This window comes from Anguilla anguilla, chromosome 18, assembly GCF_013347855.1.
Source record: "Anguilla anguilla isolate fAngAng1 chromosome 18, fAngAng1.pri, whole genome shotgun sequence".
NCBI classification, from domain to species: domain Eukaryota; kingdom Metazoa; phylum Chordata; class Actinopteri; order Anguilliformes; family Anguillidae; genus Anguilla; species Anguilla anguilla.
In genome coordinates this window covers 23260848-23282880 of record NC_049218.1, presented here as the reverse complement: position 1 = coordinate 23282880, position 22033 = coordinate 23260848, and the positions used below count along the sequence as shown (strand labels likewise).

At 48.9% G+C, this 22033-nt stretch overlaps 1 protein-coding gene across 3 annotated transcripts in view; it reads left to right on the top strand.

The window, feature by feature from the left end:
- dst (dystonin) overlaps positions 1–22033 on the top strand; it is a 206867-nt gene that overhangs the window by 122263 nt on the left and 62571 nt on the right. For all 3 annotated transcript variants that reach the window (XM_035399721.1, XM_035399719.1, XM_035399720.1), the window contains 16 exons: positions 690–7736; positions 7873–8022; positions 8271–8486; positions 8846–8995; positions 9669–9902; positions 10800–10952; positions 11229–11462; positions 12034–12318; positions 13809–14360; positions 15742–15918; positions 17345–17468; positions 17837–18045; positions 18381–18698; positions 19195–19361; positions 19664–19820; positions 21212–21335. In XM_035399721.1, coding sequence (XP_035255612.1) covers positions 690–7736; positions 7873–8022; positions 8271–8486; positions 8846–8995; positions 9669–9902; positions 10800–10952; positions 11229–11462; positions 12034–12318; positions 13809–14360; positions 15742–15918; positions 17345–17468; positions 17837–18045; positions 18381–18698; positions 19195–19361; positions 19664–19820; positions 21212–21335 — 10297 coding nt within the window. The remainder of the gene's footprint in view (positions 1–689; positions 7737–7872; positions 8023–8270; positions 8487–8845; positions 8996–9668; positions 9903–10799; positions 10953–11228; positions 11463–12033; positions 12319–13808; positions 14361–15741; positions 15919–17344; positions 17469–17836; positions 18046–18380; positions 18699–19194; positions 19362–19663; positions 19821–21211; positions 21336–22033) is intronic.

Genomic DNA, 22033 nt, shown 5'->3' with positions numbered 1-22033 from the left:
ATCACCATAGCACTGTGGCTGGCAGAAGATTGTGTGAGTAGATTGTGTGAATTGTGTATTCTGTTTCAAATGGTCGTGCTTCACTTTTCAAAACCAAGTTTTTAGCAACTGAGTGTGCTGTAAACATGAGCATAGCATGAATGTCTAATGTCACCCACATTCTAACTTTTCACAGCAACCAATGAGAAAGCTATGAGGAGCTATTTTCCACAGGTGTTCACCAGCAGCAATGCTGTTGTTGTATTCGACTAACTTGCGTTTTCGCAAGATGCTGAGTTTTGTTCACAGATGCATGCCAGCTTTCTGTGCGTCTTCCCCTCTTCTTGCTGTTCAAACACTGTCAAAGCCTTGCACTATTCTGTGTGAACTCTTAACATTCATATGCCTGTATGGCAGGTGAGTAAATATTTCACATTTTTTTAAGAAAGAATTGATATTGAGAAGCTTAAACTGATATGTATGCATCAAGCATGTATGTATGCATGATTTGAAATTCTATATATTATATATATATAATTAGATTTATATTATAATTTGTAAACTGCTAGGTCTAAAGAGAAGTAAGTAATAATTTAAAAACTGTGTGTTCTAAAGAAAAGTAGATGATTTTGGAATTTGGAATTGGAATTGAAATTTGTGAGAAAATCTGGATTTGTTCTCATGAGGTTTTTGTTTCTTTACTCCCGCAGGAGTACCAGACCATTGAAGGTGTTCTGGAGGTCGAGAGCGGGAAGGTTTACTCTGTGTGCCGCTCAGTGCAGGGCGGGCTCATAGACCAGACCACCGGACTCAGTCTCCTGGAAGCCCAGCTGATCACTTCCGGGCTGATTTTGCCTGAGTTCAGAATGTGCCTGGATTTGGACGATGCCTTCAAGCACAATCTGGTAGACGAACCCACCTACTGGCAGCTACAGGATCTAAACGAGGCGCACAAGTGCATCGTGGGTGAGCGGTTTGCCTCCGAACCTCTGCCTGTGATTGCCGCCCTCAGGGAAGGTGCGGTCTCGGAACGCTCGGCCATGAAGGTGATTGAGATCCAGCTGGCGACGGGGGGGCTGAGGCTGACATACACTGGGGACGTCCTGAACCTGGAAAAGGCCTTCCAGTGCGGTCTGATCCCAGCCTCGTTGTTCATTCGGATCCTGGAGAGACAGAACAACTGGAAGGACCTGATTGACCCCAACACGGCCGAGAAGGTCTCGCTCGTCCAGCTGGTGCAAAGGAGCCTCGTTCACGAAGAGACGGGTCTGCGGCTGCTGCCAGTGAAGAAGGGACGCGAAGGCACCATATCCCTGAAGTCCGGGAGGGAGATCAGCATCCTTAGGGCAGTCCACGAGGGCCTGATTGACCGGGAGACCATGTTCCGTCTCCTAGGGGCTCAGCTGTTTGCTGGTGGCATCGTGGACCCTAAAACGGGCCGTAAACTCACGGTTGAAGAGGCCTTGGCGGAGGGCTTGATCGACCAGGACACTGCAAGTGGGGTGCTTAGCCATCAGGCACAAAATGGTGGCATTGTCAATCCCCGCAATGGTGAGAGGCTGACAGTGGACGAGGCTGTCCAGTGTGATTTAATGAGCTCCAGCAGCGCTCTCTTAGTTCTGGAAAGACAAAAGGGCTTCATGGGGCTCGTCTGGCCCCAGTCCGGTGAGATCCTGACCGTGACCGCTTCCCTCCAGCATGAAATAATCACAGAGCAGTTTGCCTACAAGCTGCTGAGCAACCGGCAGAAGATGGCTGCTTTCTACATACCAGAAAACTCAGAGGTAATCGATATTGACTCTGCTGCAAAGGAGGGTTATATTGACAGATACACTGCTGATGTTTTGAAGACTATCGAGATACCAGATGTGTTCCCTGACATCGACGAGCTGAACCTTAGGTTTTCCACGTGGCTTTCGCTGAGGGAGCTACAGATCGAAGGATCTCATCGATCTGTGGAAGACCTGGCAATAGATGAGAAGTGCATAAACAGTCCATCGCCTACAGAGGCAAAGCAGCTGTTCATCTCATATCTCATGATGAACAGCTACATGGACCCTAAATCAGGCCAAAGGCTTTTAATATTTGATGGACAGTTAAACAAAATAACACAACTTTTTATGGAGCGTATTGTAGATTCAGGCCACGATCCTGAGCATGACACCTCATCCTGTGCCACCTCCTCCTTTATTGACATACCTCTAAACGAAGATGATGTTGAGAAGGCAGATAGTGAAAATCTTCACTGTGACAGATGTACGGAAGGTGCAGAACATCAGTACCGTAAAGATGTTGAAAGAGTGCCGGAAGATCAATGTGCAAAGACCTTTCTTTCAGAAGGGTATCATGTTCACGGCAAAGAATACAAAGCAGACGAGAACAAAGAGAGATCGCAAACAAGTTGTAAAATAGCTGGTAAGCGGAAGAGCGGTGAAAAAAAATCTGTGAGGTTTGATTTCGAATTAAATATTCCACCTGAAAGCTGGCTTGAGAAGCACGAAGGCAGAATCTCTCCTCCAGATCAAATAACACATGGTTTAGAAGATGAAACCTCAGGTGACTCGGTAGATTCGTATCTCCACCCTAAAGGGAGCAACGCTGCAAGTCGCCCCACCCGGCCAGTGGTGAGAAACGTCACATCCCCGCCACTGAACATGGAGATATCCAGTGGTACAGACTCCAGCATGGTATCTGGAGACAGATTTTCCAGCGATCCTAATCCACAGCTATCTAGCGTGTCACAAGACCTCATGAGCACGAAAGACACCACCGAGATCACGACCTTGCCAGTGAAATCGAGACAAACCACAGAGAACCGTGCGGAAGGCCTGCACCCAGAGGGGCTCTGGTGGGACAAAGAGGAACGGGAAAATGCAGTCCTCCTCCTGAAGTCCCAGATAGAAGAAGGTGGTATCCTAGATGTGACTTCTGGCAAGCGGTACGATCTTGACGCCGCCCTCGAGAAAGGGCTCGTGGACGAAGAGATCGCATTTGAGGTCCTGTCCTCGCAGTTCCCGGAACAGGCCGTTTCCAGTGAACAACCCGCTGGCACCATTTTAACCCTGAGAGAGGCATCAGCAATGCGCTCAATTTCACCTTTGACAGCGCTGCGCATCATGGAGAGGCAGAACCTCTTGGGGGGGTTTTACGACTCAGAGTCTGGGAGTACCATCAGCATTAGTGAGGCTCTGGAACAGGGTTTCCTCACTGATGATTTAGCTGAGAAAGTTCTCAACTCACCTCCAGTTCAGGGTGACATCATTGGCTCAGATGGTAGCCCCATAAGTAGACGTGCTGAAGCTATAAACCTAAAACCTTCAGAAAATGTCACTGCTCAGCGCCTGCTAGAAGACCAAACTGTTTCAGATGGTCAGGCTGGCAACGAACTGGGTGGAAAGAAGGTGGCAACCATGACCTTTGACCTAACAGATGGTAAACTTGGTGAAAACCGAACAGAGACTCAAGGTGAGGGCAGAGAAAAAGATCTAAGTTTGCTGGGAAACACAAAGCAGTTGAGTGAGTTCTTAGACTCTTCTCCATCTTTAGCCCCCATTAGCCATAGATCTGTTGATATACAGATGGTTCCCTCTCTGGAAATAGAGGGAGGGCCCATCTATAAAGTAGCCAATTCCTCTGTGCCAGATAAAGAATTCAGAAGACAGGGTTGCACTGATGTGAGTTTGCTGGGTGAAGATACAGGTAGACACGCTGTCATTGATAAGAGCTTGTCTGGTGAAGATTATAGTAGACAAGGCTTAACTGATACGAGCTTGTCTAGTGAATATGTTTGTGGAAAAGGCTTCATTAATGTGGACTTGTCTGATGAACATGGTAGGCAGGGTATTGTTAATGTGAGCTCGTCTGCTAAAGATACTAATGGACAAAGTTTCTCTGATGTGAGCCTGTCTGATATAGATGCTGGTAGACAAACTGTCATTGATGTGAACTTCTCTGATGATGATGGTCACAAACAAGACTTCACTGATGTGAGCTTGTCTGGTAAAGATGCTTGTAAGCAAGCTGTTATTGATAAGAGCTTGCCTGGTAAAGATGCTGGTAGACAGGTTGCTATTGATAAGAGCGTGTCTGGTAAAGATGCTGGTAGACAGGCTGTTGTTGAAAAGAGCTTGTCTGTTAAAGATGCTGGTAGACAGGCTGTAGTTGGTGTGAGCTTGCCTGGTAATGATGCTGGCAGACAGGCTGTTTTTGATAAGAGCTTGTCTGATAAAGACGCTGGTAGACAGGCTGTTGTTGATAAGAGCTTGTCTGGTAAAGATGCTGGTAGACAGGCTGTTGTTGATGTGAGCTTCTCTGGTGAAGATGGTCACAAACAAGGCTTCACTGATGTGAGCTTGTCTGATAAAGATGCTGGTAGACAGGCTGTTGTTGATAAGAGCTTGTCTGTTAAAGATGCTGGTAGACAGGCTGTAGTTGGTGTGAGCTTGCCTGGTAAAGATGCTGGTAGACAGGCTGTTGTTGATATGAGCTTGTCTGATAAAGATGCTGGTAGACAGGCTGTTGTTGATGTGAGCTTGTCTGATAAAGATGCTGATAGACAGGCTGTTGTTGATGTGAGCTTGTCTGGTAAAGATTCTGGTAGACAGGCTGTTGTTGATATGAGCTTGTCTGATAAAGATGCTGGTAGACAGGCTGTTGTTGATGTGAGCTTGTCTGATAAAGATGCTGACAGACAGGCTGTTGTTGATAAGAGGTTGTCTGATAAAGATGCTGGTAGACAGGCTGTTGTTGATGCGTGCTTGTCTGGTAAATATTCTGGTAGACAGGCTGTTGTTGATAAGAGGTTGTCTGGTAAAGATGCTGGTAGACAGGCTGTTGTTGATAAGAGCTTGTCTGGTAAAGATGCTGGTAGACAGGCTGTTGTTGATGTGAGCTTCTCTGGTGAAGATGGTCGCAAACAAGACTTTACTGATGTGAGCTTGTCTGAGAAAGATGCTGGTAGACAGGCTGTTGTTGATGTGACCTTGTCTGGTAAAGATGCTGGTAGACAGGCTGTTGTTGATGTGAGCTTGTCTGGTAAAGATGCTGGTAGACAGGCTGTTGTTGATGTGAGCTTGTCTGGTAAAGATGCTGGTAGACAGGCTGTTGTTGATGTGAGCTTGTCGGGTAAAGATGCTGGTAGACAGGCTGTTGTTGATGTGAGCTTGTCTGATAAAGATGCTGGTAGACAGGCTGTTATTGATAAGAGCTTGCCTGATAAAGATGCTGGTAGACAGGTTGTTGTTGATAAGAGCTTGTCTGATAAAGATGCAGGTAGACAGGCTGTTATTGATAAGAGCTTGCCTGATAAAGATGCTGGTAGACAGGTTGTTGTTGATATGAGCTTGTCAGGTAAAGATGCTGGTAGGCACGCTGAGGTTGATAAGAGCATGTCTGGGAAAGATGCTGGTAGACAGGCTGTTATTGATAAGAGCTTGCCTGATAAAGATGCTGGTAGACAGGCTGTTATTGATAAGAGCTTGCCTGATAAAGATGCTGGTAGACAGACTGTTATTGATAAGAGCTTGCCTGATAAAGATGCTGGTAGACAGGCTGTTGTTGATAAGAGCTTGTCTGATAAAGATGCAGGTAGACAGGCTGTTGTTGATAAGAGCTTGTCAGGTAAAGATGCTGGTAGACAGGCTGTTGTTGATAAGAGCTTGTCTGATAAAGATGCAGGTAGACAGGCTGTTGTTGATAAGAGCTTGTCAGGTAAAGATGCTGGTAGGCACGCTGAGGTTGATGTGAGCTTGTGTGGTGAAGATGCTAATCGACAGGCTGTGGTTGATGTGAGCTTATCTGGTAAAGATACTGGTAGACAGGCTGTTGTTGGTGTGAGCTTGTCTGATAAAGATGCTGGTAGACAGGCTGTTGTTGATGTGAGCTTGTCTGGTAAAGATGCTGGTAGACAGGCTGTTGTTGATGTGAGCTTGTCTGAAGATCCTAGTAGGCAGGACATTCATGTGAGCTCAGATGGGAAAGACTCTAGCGGACAGAATGTTGTTGATGGATCATTTGAATCAAGAAGTTCCATTTGTGAAGACATTGTATCTGACAAGAGTTCAGATTTACTTTCCTTGAGCCACAAGGAGGTTTCTAAAGAGGGAAATGAACCCCTAAGGCAGCCAGCAACAGATAACTGCTCACTTAGCACGACCAGCTGTCCATCTCCTAAACCAGTCAGCATAATGTCAAGTGACAGACAGGCTGCAATAGCACATTTAGGGCCTGACAAGAATGAAAGTCTAGTTCAGAGGGATTTGATGCCCAACTTGCCCAACAGTGAGAAGAAAGCAGAATGTTTCCCAAAAGCAGTTGATAAGCATGATGTGCTTAGAGATGAATCTGAACCAATAATTAATGCTCCACCATCACTGGGGTCTGTCGGTCAAATAAACTGCCTTGTAACAGGCGGAAAAGGTTATGACCACCCAGCTGAGACTTCTTCAAAGAGTATAAACTTGTTTCTACCACCAGAAAATGTGGTTTCGGCACAGCAGAGACTAAACATTGAGGAGGAATTTAGTGCAGCTGGCCTTTCTCGTGACACAGCATTTTGTGAAAAAGGGCAAAATCAAAGAGAGGACACCTGGCAGGAAGAGATCTGTCTGATTGGCTCTATCAAGGATGACCAATCAGAAAGGCACAAAAATGGAATACAACTGGAAAGATCTCATAATACTGGAAAAGGACAACTTTCTTTAGAGCAAAATGTCTTTGAAGAAAGGTCTGTTAGAACATCAAGTCTGACATGGCCATCTGAGCCATCTATGTCCAATTTACATGAAGCAGATATGAGCTGTACCACTGACAGCGGGCACAATGGGAGCAAGAGAAAAGAATCATTTATGGAGTACATTCCACCAAAGTTTGCTCATGTTCCAGAGTGTCACCAGAGAGAAAGTCCCAGAGCCACTCCACTGGCTTGTGAACAGCCACAAATTTCACCCGCTGGAACCTGTGAAGGGGAGATGCACAAAATGACTGGTTTTAAGCCAGATTCAGGTGGGTTCGAGGGGTCAGCTGGTGGGATCAGCGGGTCAGTCTCTGAAACCACCAAACCCTCGGATGTCATGGTAAGCCAGAGGAATGTGCCTGTGCCACCACCGCCAGCTCTTTACAGTGCATTAAGGGACAGGCTGGACCAGCTAGTGATGATGAAGGTGGAGGGGGTGCATGGTGACAGCTTGCGGCAAGTGGAAATGCAAGCCTTAGAAGACATCATGGGAATGGTGCAGAACGTCCCAGAAGAGCAGTTCCAGAACCTTGGGAGTGTCGGTGACACTGGCACTGCTGTTCAGAAGAAGGATCTTCCACCCAGGCACATTGACAGCACAAGCCCCGACCTGCTTATAGACCTGCTAAAACAAGAGAGTCAGCGTTCAGACACAAGAAAGCAGCTTGGTGGCCAGGGAGAGGGAGAAGAGTCTTTTGAGGTAAAACATACAGAAGGAAACCTGCCGGCTGATGTCCAGCAGATCCAGCGTCAACTGCTGCAGATTGTTCAGCTCATCTCCTCGGCCGGTGATCCCGCCATACTCAAAGATGCCCTCCGAAATCTCGGTGGCATTCTGGGTAGCGATTCCTCTGAGAACCAGAGCCAGAAGACGAAGGGTGCTGAGAAAGGGGACGCAGTTTGTGCTGCCGAAGGTGGAGGGGACCCTGGCATCCACCTGGACCAACAGGTGGCGCTCACCTCCCACCCTCAAACTCAGGATGCTAACACAGAGGACCTGAACAGCGGTGAAAGCCAGTCCAAAGTAAGTCATCAAACACATTTTGCCTCCCCCTTTGTGTTGGTTGTAACATGGTTTACATTACTTTACATTAGTCATACAATATTATGGTTCTTTAATACCTCTGGTGAGAGTGCCTTCCTGGCTTCTTTCTTTACAGCCACAGTACACCACTCAGAATTATCTGGAATGCGTTGGCCGACTTCAGGATCACGCTGATTTAATTGAGGAGATGAAAAATGACCTGGAGGCCCAGTGCCTTTTAAGCAATGGCATTGAGGGGCTGCAGAGCCAGCTGGAGGAAAATAAGGTGCGGTCAGCTCGTCGTTCATCTGAAATCCTTGCATCTTACACAAACTCCTGCTAAACCACCAGCTTCCCTCATAACCACCAGTTCCATTTTTAACGCTCCACAGTAAACACTGCTTCCACTGCTCTCTCTCGTTTTCCATTTTCACTATTAAAAATGAACTCTCTCCGCATGTCTATCCACCCCCTTTAGCAGGTAGCGGGTTAGCCGTTACCGCGCTGAAGGCACGCGCTCTGGTCTGTTTGCAGTCACTTGAGACACAGCTTGCCGCCCTGGCTGCCACGCTAACCGCCGACCTTGACGCGGCCGAGCAGCTGCTGGAGGCCGCTGACGAGCACGTTCCCACGCAGATTTACCGAGACCTGGCGGTGGTTTCTAAAGACCTGCCGCGGGCCTTCTCTGACGTTCGCAAAATGTCCACGGAGAAGGGCGGCGCCATAGCGCAGGCCCTAGAAGCTGAAAAGGTCAGAGGTCACGGCTGTAGTCTAGACATTAATGAATTTTAAGAATTTAAAGGGGATGACTGTTTTGCCTATAACCTTTAAGATCAGAAGGAATCAGATTTTTATTTAAACGACCTATGTAATATCAAAGTATGATAGCGGGTACATGTATTATTCTCAACATAACCGTAAGTCAGGTTTGTCATGGTTTTACCCCACTGAGTTGAACTATTTAATGAATACATGAACATTATCTTAATATTGCTACAAATTTGTATGCATACTCATGTGTATGCATTTATATAATAGTGATATTTGACTGTTAAAAATAAATGTTTTACAGTACCCCAATGTGTAACCCATTTTATATTTTTACTCAGGCACATTTAGAGCTGTCCTATCAAGACCTTTTGGGCTGTCTCCAGGAAGTCTCAGCATATGTTTATGACATTTCTGAGACTGTCTCCAGCCTGGATATCACAAACACCGATGACCTGGATACAGTAAAGCACAGGATTGAGCAAAATAAGGTACTGCTTTGTTCCTCCCTCCTACCAGTTTATCTAGGCTATTTATTTTTTAATGTTGTTTTCCCTTTTTTGGAATGCCCAGCTGTGACAGTCAGAGCTTATTGCTACAAGTGTTGCTATGAGTTCAGGAGAGGGCAAACAATCATACGCTCCATTCGCAGCATGTGATGTCATCCTGCGCAGTGCGCAATGCGAACGCGTGCGAACATGAGTTCCAGGAACACATGTCACGTGCAGCATAACGGGCATGCTTCCCCGTGCCCAGTTGAGCTGCAGGGGGTGCTGGTGCAAGATTAAACGGGATTATCCTGGCCGACTGAAACTGTCCCAACACCGGGCCACACTAGAGCCAGTTCTGTGTCACCCTCTGGGGCTGCCAGCCACAGTTGGCACTGGCACTGCCCGGATTCAGTGCCTGACTGTGGGACGCATCCATGCACATGAACGGGGCCTTAACAGCCACCCAGCAATGCCCCTCCAATTCACCATACCACTTCACTGTACGTTATCGTTGCAAATTTTATGTTACAAAGCATTTAGATAAACAAGGAGTTGGAGATAGATCCACAGTATTTATATTAAACAAGACATCTGTGTCCTATGTCTGAATATAAAATATTTTAAGGATGGTGGATATGAGAAAGGCTCATGCTCATGCTCCTCGGTGTTCCAGGAGATGGAGAAAGGCCTGTCTCACACGCAGCACCAGCTGGAGAACACCGCCTTCGAGGTTCAGTACTTCATATCTGAGCACGCTCAGACCCTGAGCCCCGCCCACAGCAAGCAGCTCCTGCTGGCTCTCACCGCCACCCAGAGGGCATTCAGGGAACTGACGGAGAAGGTCTCCACCCAGAGGAGCACTCTGGAACTGCACCTGGAGATCAGAGAGGAGCAGAGGCAGCAGAAGGTTTGGGGTCGCATGACATCACCACATGAGGTCATCACACAGCATCGTCACTATCTCAGTCACCCTTATTTGAAAAGGTGTTAGTTGATAAATTAAAAATGATCTCTAGTTAAACCAGGAAGCTTTTTTAATGAATATTCATCATTTGTGTATTTAATGAAGATTCGAAAATACGTAATTCTTCATTTAATATTTTCCTTTATGCATTCAGAGAACCTTTATTTTATGCATGGATGTGGTATTTTATGATCTCATTAAGTGTCCTTGCATTATGCATTATGCATTTAATGCAAGCAGTGACACATGTCTATGTGAATTTGCATATATCTGCAATGACAAATATGTATAATTAGAGAACATTCATTCCCACAGGAGTTTGCAAATTTTTAACCAGTGAAAAACATTTATTTAGGAAATTCAGTGTACAGCTAACGTGTCACAATTACAGAATGTGTGTGTGGAATTGATGTGGATTGTTTGAGTCTGGATGTCTTTGCTGTGAAGCATGCGCTTGACCTTTAACCCCACGGCGACAGGGAGCAAGCGTTCCGCTTCTGGATCACCGCCAAGGCGCTAACGTTTTCTCCTGGTCGTGTTCACGTCTCAACAGGCTCCCAGGCACCCGGCGGCACTCGGCTCTTTTAAGCACTGCCACGGACACACGCGAAAACACGGCCTCGATGTGCATGGATGCCCGCACCACGGACGTCGTGACTAACACTCCGCGCCGGATTTCCTCTAACTGTCTCTGTCTGTCTCTCTCTGACCCCGACCCCCTAGCTCTGTAGGCTATCGTGTTTGCAGCACACTCAGGTGTATGTAACGGTAGGGCTGTAGGTAGGGCTGCGCGGTAAGGTTGGCGGCCTCCCGTGACCGCACTGTGGTTTGTCGTCTCAGAGCGCGGTGGAGAAGCAGAGGGAGTACTCGGAGAAGCTGCAGGAGCTCTGCGACAGCCTGACGCAGACGGAGAACCGCCTCATCGGCCACCAGCAGCTGGTCTCCGGGGGAGACGGGGTGGAGGACCTGCAGCAATACCAGAAGGAGCACCAGGTGAGCCGCTGACCAGCCCACGATGCAGCCCTGCTGTGTTTGGGTTAGGCTGTTAGCGGTGAGAGGGTTAGCCTGTTAGCAGGCTTATGCTTTTCTTTTTGACCTTCTTCTGAGTAATGTGGTCTGTGTGGTAGGTCTGTGTGAAGCTATTGTTTCTCCCAGTCATGGCTCTATGGGTTTTTGTTCTGGAAGTATGATGTTCACATTTATCTCTTTTATCTGTGCTTGTATTTAGACTGTCCAGTAGCAGAAAATGTTTTTTAACTTTTCCCCCAGGCCTTGCAGAAGGACGTCCAGGCCAATGCCAATGCCCTGACTGAGGTCCTCAGCAGCACCAAGAAGTTCCTGGAGGAGAACCGCAGCAAACTGCAGCCAGAGCAGGTGGCTGCCATCGAGAGCCAGCTGGAGGAGGCCAAAGCCAAGGCCAGGCTGCTCAGCCAGCGCGCCGATGATTCTGGGAAAGAACTGGAGAAAGTGCTGACCACAGCCATCAAACAGGAAACCGAGAAGGTAAGAAGATGGCTTCCTCAACCCGGGGCTGTCAATCTGTGGTCAAGTGGCAACAACAAGAAGCAGCCAGCTGTTATTCAGATCAACCTGGTTCAGTGTACAGATGTGGGGTGGTAAAGTCCACGGTGTAGTCATTCATAGCAACTCACATTTTGCATGGAATTTGTTTGTGCAGCTATATGTTGTATTACCTTACGGAGACATGTCTGCAATATTTTTAGACGTGAAGCACCTCATGGACCTAGCTTTTCACTCCCTCACTCACTCACTCACTCACACACTCACTCATTTTTAGCAGGCTGAAGGTTCTCCACAAGGGGGAGTTGTTCGCACTCAAGTAGCTGAATGGCGCTTTGCATCAATTACACAGTGTGTGTCTACATTTTTCTTCTTACTGGGCAATTTGTGCAATTTTCAGCATACCCAGCATCACTTATACAGCTTCATATATCAGGGTATTCACTTAAGCAATTCAGGTTAATTACCTTCCTTAAGGGTACATTGATGCTGTCCACAGAAGACAGTGCGTTTATTTTTGGGGTACGCTTTTGTGAAACCTCTTTTTCCACAGGTGGCGGCCGTGGAGCAGCTGGAAGAGAGCAAGAACAAGATCGAAGGCCTGCTGGACTGGATCTCCAACATCGGGAAGGACCGAGAGAAGGAGAGCGACCCCACGGACCGGACGAGCAGTCAGAACGGGAACGGGCCGCTGGACACCTCGCCCCAAGGCATCGTGGGAGGACAGGACGACAACAACGGGAACTCGCTGTCGACACTGGACAACATCAGCGCTGTGGACGGCAACGGCAAGGATACACACGAGCTGGACCTGGACGAGCAGTACAACCGAATAAAGGTAAACCGAGGTTTGATTTGGCCAACTGGTGTGCCAACCATGCCCGAGTTCCGGAAAGATCTCTAAACAGGTTTAAGCTTCATGTATGGATATTGAAGTTGGAGTCAAGTGCTTTTTATGCCAATGGGGAGTGCGAATGTCATTCCCATGAAAAATTAGCTGTTGTCGGTAGATGCATTGGTTGACGTGAGCAGCCGACAATACCATATTAGCATATATATTATTGATGTGATTTAGATCCAGATACACTGCCAAGTGCATCACATGCTCTGTTTGTCATCTAGTTTTTTTGACTTGTTTGCACGAAAAGCTCTTGTTAATGGTGTCGCCCCCTCAATCAGCAGTTGGTCTTGTGCGCATGAAGACGTACGGCAGCTCTGCTGGTGTTTGTTAATCCCCCCGCTGTGGGAAACTTGGGTCTCTCAGGGGGAGGAAGGGGGGGGGAGCTCACGGCTCATTGGTCAATCTGCAGAGTCACAGCGCCAAATGGAGAGTGGCAAACGGGCGCGATTCCAGGCTTGTCGACGGCTCTTTCCTCTGCTCGCCGTCTCTCTGCCGAGCGATTTCCTCTCCGATTTACTGCCTGCTCTGCGCCCTCTTTCTCTCCGTTTAAAGGCCTCTCAGGGGTTAATGGCCTGCTTCAGTCTGAGAGAGGCGTCCAGGTCGAACAGCCGATGAGTTGATCTTTTTGTTCGCTCTGCAATTGCCAGTACTGAGTGCTTAGCCAAGAGGGCAGTGAGCGAGATTTATGGGTAATTCATTCCTTCGACATCGGAAAGGAAGCATGGTTTTCGGTGTACGTGCCCTAGGATAAGCCCTCGAGTGAAATAAGGGCTTGAATCATATATATTAGAGTATTTTTTTGGAGATATAGCAGATAAAACCAGTGAATTTTGTTACAGTTGTGAAAGAATCTCCTATTCCAGCCTGTCAGATTATATTGGAGCTTTGCCCAGGATTGTGAGTATTCCTGTTCAAGACTGACAAGCTCACACATGGATCTTATGTTTACTCTTAACTCAAAATGTCAGTCGCTTTCGCTAAAATATCCGAGATTTCTGGAGCTGTGAGTGGGTTAGAGCTGTGTGAATGTGAGGTGGTCAGAGCTACTGTATCTGTGAGGGTGAGTTGGTTTGTGTGTGTGTATGTGTGTGTGCATGTGTGCGTGTGTGTGTGTGCACGCGTGTGTGTGTGTGTGTGTGAGTGTGAGTGTGAGTTGGTAGGTCCTCAGTTTGTGAGTCTCACATCTGATGGCTGGCACTATGAGGTCTATGCATAAAAATTCCCATCCCATCCTTACTGTCTGGGAATCCAGTGGTCATGTGGCCTTACAAATGGCAGGTTGTAATCTATATTGGAATATTAAAAAGAGACAGAGCTTGTGGGAGGCACGCTAGACTCTAGAACGTATTTAGGAAAGTGGCTGTGATAAAAAGCATACTCCCTTCAGGATAACGGAACCCATTCCTGCTCGCTCTCGCCCCCTGCAGGCGCGGCACCAGGAGGTCCTGTCCCAGCAGCAGGAGCTGATCATGGCCACGCAGTCGGCCCAGGCCCTGCTGGACCGGCAGGCGCACGCCCTGTCCCCGGAGGAGCGGGACAAGCTGCAGCGGGACGTCCAGGAGCTGCGCGGGCGCTATGACAGCGAGCTGGCGCAGGCCGAGCTGCAGGCCAAGCGCGCGCAGTCGCTGCGGGAGGAGCTGCGCAAGTTCCGGGGCGACTGCGGCGAGTTCGAGGCCTGGCTGGGCGAGGCCGAGGGCGAGGCGGGGCTCCTGGGGGCCCCCGCCGGGCGGCTGGACGTCCTGGCCGACAGGCTGGAGCGCCAGAGGGCCTTCGCCGAGGACGTGATCTCGCACAAGGGCGACCTGCGCTTCATCACCGCCGCGGGGCAGCGGACGCTGGACGCCGCCAAGGCCTGCGGCGGCCCGGGCGACCCCGCCGACCGCCACCCGCAGACGGACATCGACACGTCCGGCGTCTGCGCCGCCGTGAAGGACAGGCTGGCTAACGCGGCCGGCCGCTACAAGGCCGTCCACTCCCAGGTGCGCGCCGCCCTCCCTAAGACAGAGCTCCGCCCCCTCAGCATGGGGGGGAGGAGCTCCTGCCTTATTTAGATGTGTGAATTCATTCATCATTAATCCATTCTGTCATGATATATCCAGTCTGTCAGTGTCTAATGTGAATAGCACTGTGGCATTTACAGTGCGTTGTGTACATTGTGTACATACAGAAGCATTTAATGTAGCGCCCATTCAAAAGTACTTAATTAGTAATTAAGTAAGTTCATTAAACCCCCTTACCCCTTCCATATTGGTGGTTTTATCCTGAGAATTTCCCAACCGGAACAATCCACTGAAAGGATGAATCTGACTACAGATTCTCAGAAAGTTAAATATAATGTTTAACAGAAGCTCTTCTTCCTTCATGGAAACGCTGACATTGCGATGGCGTTAGCTGATCTGTTGTAACAGGGCAGATTGAGCTACTGTTTCACAATGTCATTGACATCTTCATCCACCTTTGCTATATGCTGTCATGGTATTTTTTGATCTGACATTGACTATAGCAAAAGAACATCTACAGAAACATTTGGTAAGGATAAAGAAACACAGCCGCACACAGGAGGCATTTAGATATTCACATGCTTGTTTGTAGTAGACGTTCCAGTACAGACTGTGCGGGGGCTGCGTAGCCATAAGCCTGCTTGTTATTTCAGCCTGTCGGGCTGCTCTGCGGTCAGAGCAGTGTGTACTGTAGCTCTTAGCATTGCACTCCCTCATTATGTTCACAGCATGTGCTGAGCTGTAAATATTTACCATAATAATGGTCTGTTATGGTGTGTGAGTCTCTGTGCAGTTCTATAAATCACCAAAAGGTGGCAGCAAACCCCCGTAAAGAGAGAATGAACACGCTGAATAGGGTGGATTTTTTTGTACAGTAACAAACAAAACAAGATGTTTCTTAAATTATTCTTTTGTTCTTAAAAATCTTCCTATGAAAAACTGATATGGGATTCCTGACACATGTGCATGTTTTTGTGCATATCCCAGGTGCATGAGATGATGAATGCTGACTGTAAATTTTTTAATTTTAAGCGCAGTCCTGCTCATGTGATTAGCAGTCATGAACAAATACAGATAAGAAAAAAATGGTGAATGCCGAAATGTTCGTGGGAACATTCTTAAAACAGTTTACGATCAAATGGGATCGTACGCATGTTTCGTGAATGAGGCCAACTGTGAACATTTAAAAATAGAGAGGTTTTTACCACTTAGCAATTATAGTTCTGTACTGCTTAAGTGTTTGCGTAGGTATGTACGTTTGATGTAACGCACCCGTCTCGGTCATGGTAAAAATGGTATCCCGGTAAAATGGCTGCGCGCTCCTGGGTTTGCGTCGGCTGATCGGCCCGTGTCGTTGCAGTGCACCCTGCTGGGCGGCAGCCTGAAGGAAGTGGTGGAGAAGTACAGGAAGTTCCAGGACGGCGCTGGGGGCCTGCAAACCTGGCTCGGCGGCTCGGAGAAGGAGGCCGCGCGGCAGGAGGCGGAGCCTATCGCGGCCGACCCGCAGACCCTGCAGAAACAGCTGGAGGAGACCAAGGCAAGACGGGCCTGCATTGTCGCTCATATAAACGCATGGGTCGCTGATTAGGCCAGTAATTAGACTGCAAAACCGCTAACATCAGGGGTTATAGCATTACCGTTGTCACTGATTGGAGTACTACTCACATCGCTGATTAAAACAATGCCAAAAATCTGATTGTAATTATCCTGATATGAGTGTTTGTAACATTGCTAGTACTGTATCATTGATTACAGTAATGCTCAACCGCTGATGATAACGTCCCTAATGGTGATAATACTCATATCACTGTTTATAGGATTGATTGCATCATTGATGACAACAATGCCCACATGACACGTGGTTATGAGTTCCCATTGAGCTTGAGAACGTCGTGCCCTTGCCTTATACAGTGCCGTCGTACGCTTAAAAACAACACCGCTATTTATAGAGCTCCTTTCTAAACAGGCCGCGGCCTGGGCTTTGAATAGCTGAGCTCTGATTCAGACTGGCTGGCAGCGTGGATGTTTTGTCCTGCTTTACGAGCGACTGGAAGGCCAAGCGCATGCACTGGAAATTACCTACAAATAGATTGTTTCCCTGCGTTACCTCGCCAACGCTAGACTTTTGAGAGTTGCCAAGCCGAGAGCGGGGTAGAAAGCAGATCAGCGTTATGCCTCTCCATGGACTTGTGGTGACTCTTAACAGATTCAGAGAGATGAGGAGGGCTAGAAACCCCAGCAGGGGAAAAAAAAGTTTTGTTCCTGGCAACACGCTGGTTCGCACAAGCTCACTGCATTTCTCCTGATGATTTGGCACGGCAAGAACGAAAGCCGATAGGCCCTTTTGGTTGACGGGTCTCGATGTCTCCTTTTCCTGGACAGACAGGAAGTCTCCAGACCCTGACAGGTTTGCTCCCTGGAGCCCGGGCAATCGAAAGTGACAGCAGAATTTTTCGACTGATTGGAAGTAATCTTAGAAGCTGTGCATTCAGGCCACCGCGTCAGCCATTTGCAAAGACAAGTGACCTCCATATAGGAAGTAGAGAAAGGACAGTGACAATATATGTGAAGAAATGTAAACTTATTCGAGTTAGTTTGCGTTAACTCAGAGTTTAACCCCTTGTTCATGCAGCGAATGATTCAGTTGACCAGTTGCCAGAAGTCCATTGATTCTCTCTGTAGCTGGGCGACAGCCAGCAACCTGAGCAACTGGGCAACTGAGCTACCAAAGTTGCCCACGGTTTATCTTTTCTTGGACATTGCATGTCAACAGCCAATCAGAGCCAATCAGCCAATCAGACACTAATGGTGGCTTTCTAACCATTGCACATGCACCTTTCGTTGGTAACCTACTAAAATCATGTGTAAGTGCCTGAAGTGCTTATTGTAAGTGGGAATGCGTTGCATTGTGGGAATATGAGGCGGTTGTTTGATAAGGGTCTTATAAGCGTTGTTGTCTGTAGGCCCTGCTGGATGAGACCTCTCGACGACAGGCCGCTGTAGACTCACTACGCAAGACAGCCGACGCCCTGATCACAGCAGAGGGAGACCTCCTGACCAATCAGGATGAGATCCTGGAGACAGTGGGTGAGTGGCCTCCAGTCACCTGACCCCGCCCGATGTGGCCACGGGCGGAAAGGTCGAGATTCAGAGTTAAGCCTGCCAATGTCACACAGCCAAGAAAATGCTAATATAAAAGGCTACAAACAGAGCAGCAGCTTTTGTTCACTACGCTCTAATATCATGACTCCAGCCCACACATTTATATAAGAAATGATCCTGTAGTTCAGACAGGCCGTCTAGCATAGTTTCACATCTGCTGCAAAGGATGATGGGATAGAGATGCTCTTGGTTAGAATGAAGTGCTTGAGTACTTGAAACTCCACTAAATCACTGCACCCCCTCTGAACCCCTGTCGTGCCCCCTGACACGGCGAGCCTCTCCTCTCTCGGCAGACGACGTGGCGGAGCGGTACGAGGGCCTGTCGAAGTCCGTGGGCGCGCGGCACGAGCGGCTGCAGGTGACGCTGACGCGTTCGCTCAGCGTGCAGGACGGCCTGGACGAGGCCGCGCGCTGGATGGACGGCGTGGAGGAGAGCCTTCGGCGGCAGGACCCCGTCCCCCTCGCCTCCGCCGCCATCGGGGACGTGCTCAGCAGGGAGGCGGTACGTACGGCGGGCGGGCGCCAGGCCAGACTCAACGATCACAGAGCTGCTTCCGTTTTGTCAGATCAGCTGCAGTATCTACAGGTGGACTGTTAATGAAGTAGGTCAGAATGCAGCTTGTTCCGATGTGGGAATTGAACCTGCAACCTTCTGGTGACATGCCTGCTTTGTTAGCAAACCTGCTCTAATTTGATACAAAGGGATTATCAAACTGCAATAGCTTTTTATCAAATTGCTTTGATAAAACTTTAAAGTCAAAACTTTAAGCTGGATGGGGGGTTTAAAATGCATGTGGGTAGGAGCTGCTCATTCTGTGACCTTGTCGCGACCTTCAGGCTCTGGAGCAGGACATGTCGAGCCGGCAGAGCAGCATGGCCGCCATGACGACGAAGCTGAGGACGTTCGCGGAAACGGCGGATCCCTCCGCGGCCTCCTCCCTGCAGGCCAAGATGGACGCCCTTTCCCGCCGCTTCTCGGACGCCTCGGCCAAGCACAAGGAGAAGGTGGCGCGGCTGGAGCGTTTGAGGGACAAGGTGGAGCTCTACGAGAAGACCTCCGAAAAGGTCCAGCAGTTTGTGGCCAAGCGCTCGCGGGACCTGTCCGAGACGGAGGGCCCGGGGAAGAACGTGGACGAGCTCTCCCAGCTGATGCAGGTGAGACCGCCGTCCCGTTTTCCTGCTCGCTGATGTCATCAGTCCGCGCCGATGTGTGATAGCCACGTTTTAACCTGCTGTTTAAATGCCTGAAGGCGGAAGCAGACACATGCTTATCATGTAAATATGACAGATTAGAACTAAAGGAAACCAGAGACTCTTGTTCATATTATTAGAATTGGCTTTGTTAATTGATAAAGGGAATTTTAATTGCAGTCTGACAAGTGCCTTGGTTTTCTTTTTCTCAGTTGATCAAATAAAGGAGCCTTTCTTCTCAACTAACATTTCACTTTTTGGCCAGGTCCTCCTTTTCTTATTTTCATCACAGTAAAATGTCCAGTGCTAATTCAACTCTAACAGAGCATACAACAGGGACCATATGTCCCCTCTAAGAGCTGATTTAACACTGAACACTGTGTAGGTGTTAGCTTTGCCAGCTTGGTTTGGTTTTTGAAACTCATTGACTCGTTGACGCTGAGCGATGTCCCCCCTGCAGGACACAAACACAGAGCTGTCGGAGCAGGCCAAAGAGATGGAGCTGCTGCAGAGGCTCTCCAAAGAGCTGTGCGAGGAGGGCTCGGAGTCCGACAGGGCCCAGGTGCAGGGCAGGACCGACAGCCTGGCCAACAGCTTCAGGGCCTTCACAGACACCGTGAAAGAGAAGTGAGTCACGGAGCGGAGCTTCAGAGAACCCTGGTGTGGAAACAGCACTGACCGGTTCCGAGCGGTTTGAGTTTTTACAGGTTTTGTTCGAAGCAGGTTAGTGTGCTGAGTGTAAACCGCCGACTGGTGGCTACACTAACCTGTGTCTCAGAATGACCTGGAAATAACCTGGGAACTGCTACACATTGCTAAAGCTAATTAATTCCCTCGTATATAAAGAGTCTGTGCACCCTTATGAGATCTATGTAAATATGTGTGTGAGTTTCGGGCTGTCTGACCCGTGCCCGTCTCTCCCGGTGCAGGGAGGAGGAGGTGTCCTCGTGCCAGGACCAGCTGGCGGAGTTCCGGGCGGCCGCGGACGCCCTCAGGCAGTGGCTGGACGACTCGGCGGATAAGGTCCCCTCCGTGCCGGCCTCCTGTGGAGAGCAGAACCTGGCCAAGGCCCTGCAGAGAGTCAACGTGAGTGTGCGCCCGCCGCCGCGGTTACCCTGGCAACTGTGCCCCCCAACGGCTGTGCCCGTCACCCTGGTGACCCTACACCCCAAACACCACGCCGGTCACCCTGGCACCAGCACCCACCAAATGCCTTGGCCATAACTCTGGAAACCGCACCCCTCAAATTGCACAGCTGTCACCTTGCCAACCGCGCCCCCCAAATGCCATGGCGTTGCCCTGCTAACCACGCCCTCTAAATACAGCAGGGTCACCTTGTCAACCGCACCCCTTAAACGCCACGGCCGTCACCCTGGAAACCACGGCCCCCAAATTGCACAGCTGTCACCTTGCCAGCTGCACCCCCCCCCCAAGGCCATCTCCTTGCCAACCGCGCCCCCCCCCCCCCCCCCAAAGCCATGGTGCCATCCTGCTAACCACACCCCGTAAATACCGCAGTGTCACCTTGTCAACTGCACCCCCAAAACGCCACGCCGTCACCCGGCCAACCAAGCACCCTAAAGGCTGCGGTCGTCACCTTGTCAACCGCACCCCTTAAACGCTGGGGCTTCGCCCCGCCAACCGTACCCCCCAAACGCCACGGCCGTCACCTTGCCAACCGCGCCCCCCAAAAGCCATGCCGTCGTCCTGCGAACAACGCTCCCCTAAATACCGCAGAGTCACCTTGTCAACAGGCCAACAGGCCGCACCCCCTAAATGCCACGCTCGTCTCCCCTGGCAGCTGCGGCAATCAAACGCTCGTAACACAGCCCGTTAAAGACCTGACTGAGCCCCTTCCCCATCCCTCTGGAGCACAGAACAGAACTTTTGGGCTTTTTTCCATTTTCAAAACATATGAAAAAAATGAAAATCAGCTGTTAAAAGATTAAAGCAAAACATGCCTCACATGCCCGTCGATACGGTCAACGGCCATTAAAGCCGCTAATAGGTCCTTACATTCCGGGGAGATTTTAGGGGCCCTGCGGCTTTAACGAGGCGGGGCCGGTATTCTGCTTTAGGGGGGTAACACAGTAACAGAAACGAAGATCTGACTCAAACCCGGGCGAATTCCCGTCTGATCTCCCGGGTGACGACGAGGCATTTAATGACTTTTAAAAGAGTACAACATGAAAGGCGAGAAAATAAATAATGAACTGCAGCAAAATGGGTCAAACATCAAAAGGCCCCAGAAAAGGCCCCAGACTGTTAATGGGTAATTTACATACTGGAGTGTGCGAATACCAAATGGAGGGAAAGCAGCAAAAAAAAAAAACAATATAGAAGAAAAAATTAGTTTTGGCAGACTGACAGAGTCAGATTTGCGTGAAATGTTCTCGCAGTTTATTGGGGAATAGTTAACTTTGATGGTTCCCCCTTTGTGTTTTTTATGATACTGAACGCTCTCCTCTTTTTCCCAGGCCTTGATGGATGAGTGGACCGCCAAAGGAACTGATGTTCAGGACATTAACACCAAAGGGTCCTCTCTGTGCAGCCTCATCAGCGTCCTGACCTCTCCTGCAAAAACCAAGCTGTCCCGCAGAGGTACTACCCCTCTGTCTGTCTCTTCTCTGATACTGGGTGTCTGTGAGGGACCTGTGTGACATCACTACAATCCTGCTGCTGGCCGGGCAACAGCCGTCTATGGTCGCGATCCTGTGTTCAGACTGACCGTGCAGTGACCATCTCTGTTATTGGTCCATAATTAAGAAGGACCACATAGTGCCCACCTCTGGTATTGGTCCATAATTTAGAAGGACCATACAGCAACTCTGGTATTGGTGCATAATTTAGAAGGACCATAGAGTGACCAACTCTGGTATCGGTCCATAATTAGGAATGACCATGCAGTGATCATCTCTGGTGTTAGTCTGTAATTAAGAATGACCATGTAGTGGCAATCTCTCATATTGGTCCATAATTAAGACTCATCGTGTAACAGCTGTCTGTGGTTTTGGTAGTCTTTACACTATCCATGTATCATTCAAACCTTGTGAGCTCATGTTAATGGATAGAGAGGAATCTGATTTTCACACGCCATATTCAGTCATGCAGACGTGGTAGGCCAAAGTTTTCTTCAGATCCAGCTTTTGGGAGCTTTTCCTGTTGCACCTGGAAACCCAACCTATGCGTGTGCGCACATGACAAGTGGCTGACTCACAAGCAGGGCTTGACTTGCCTGTACTTTCCTTTGTTCTTTTGTTGTGCCGAAGAAACATATTGTGTGTCTTTTTTTTTTCTAG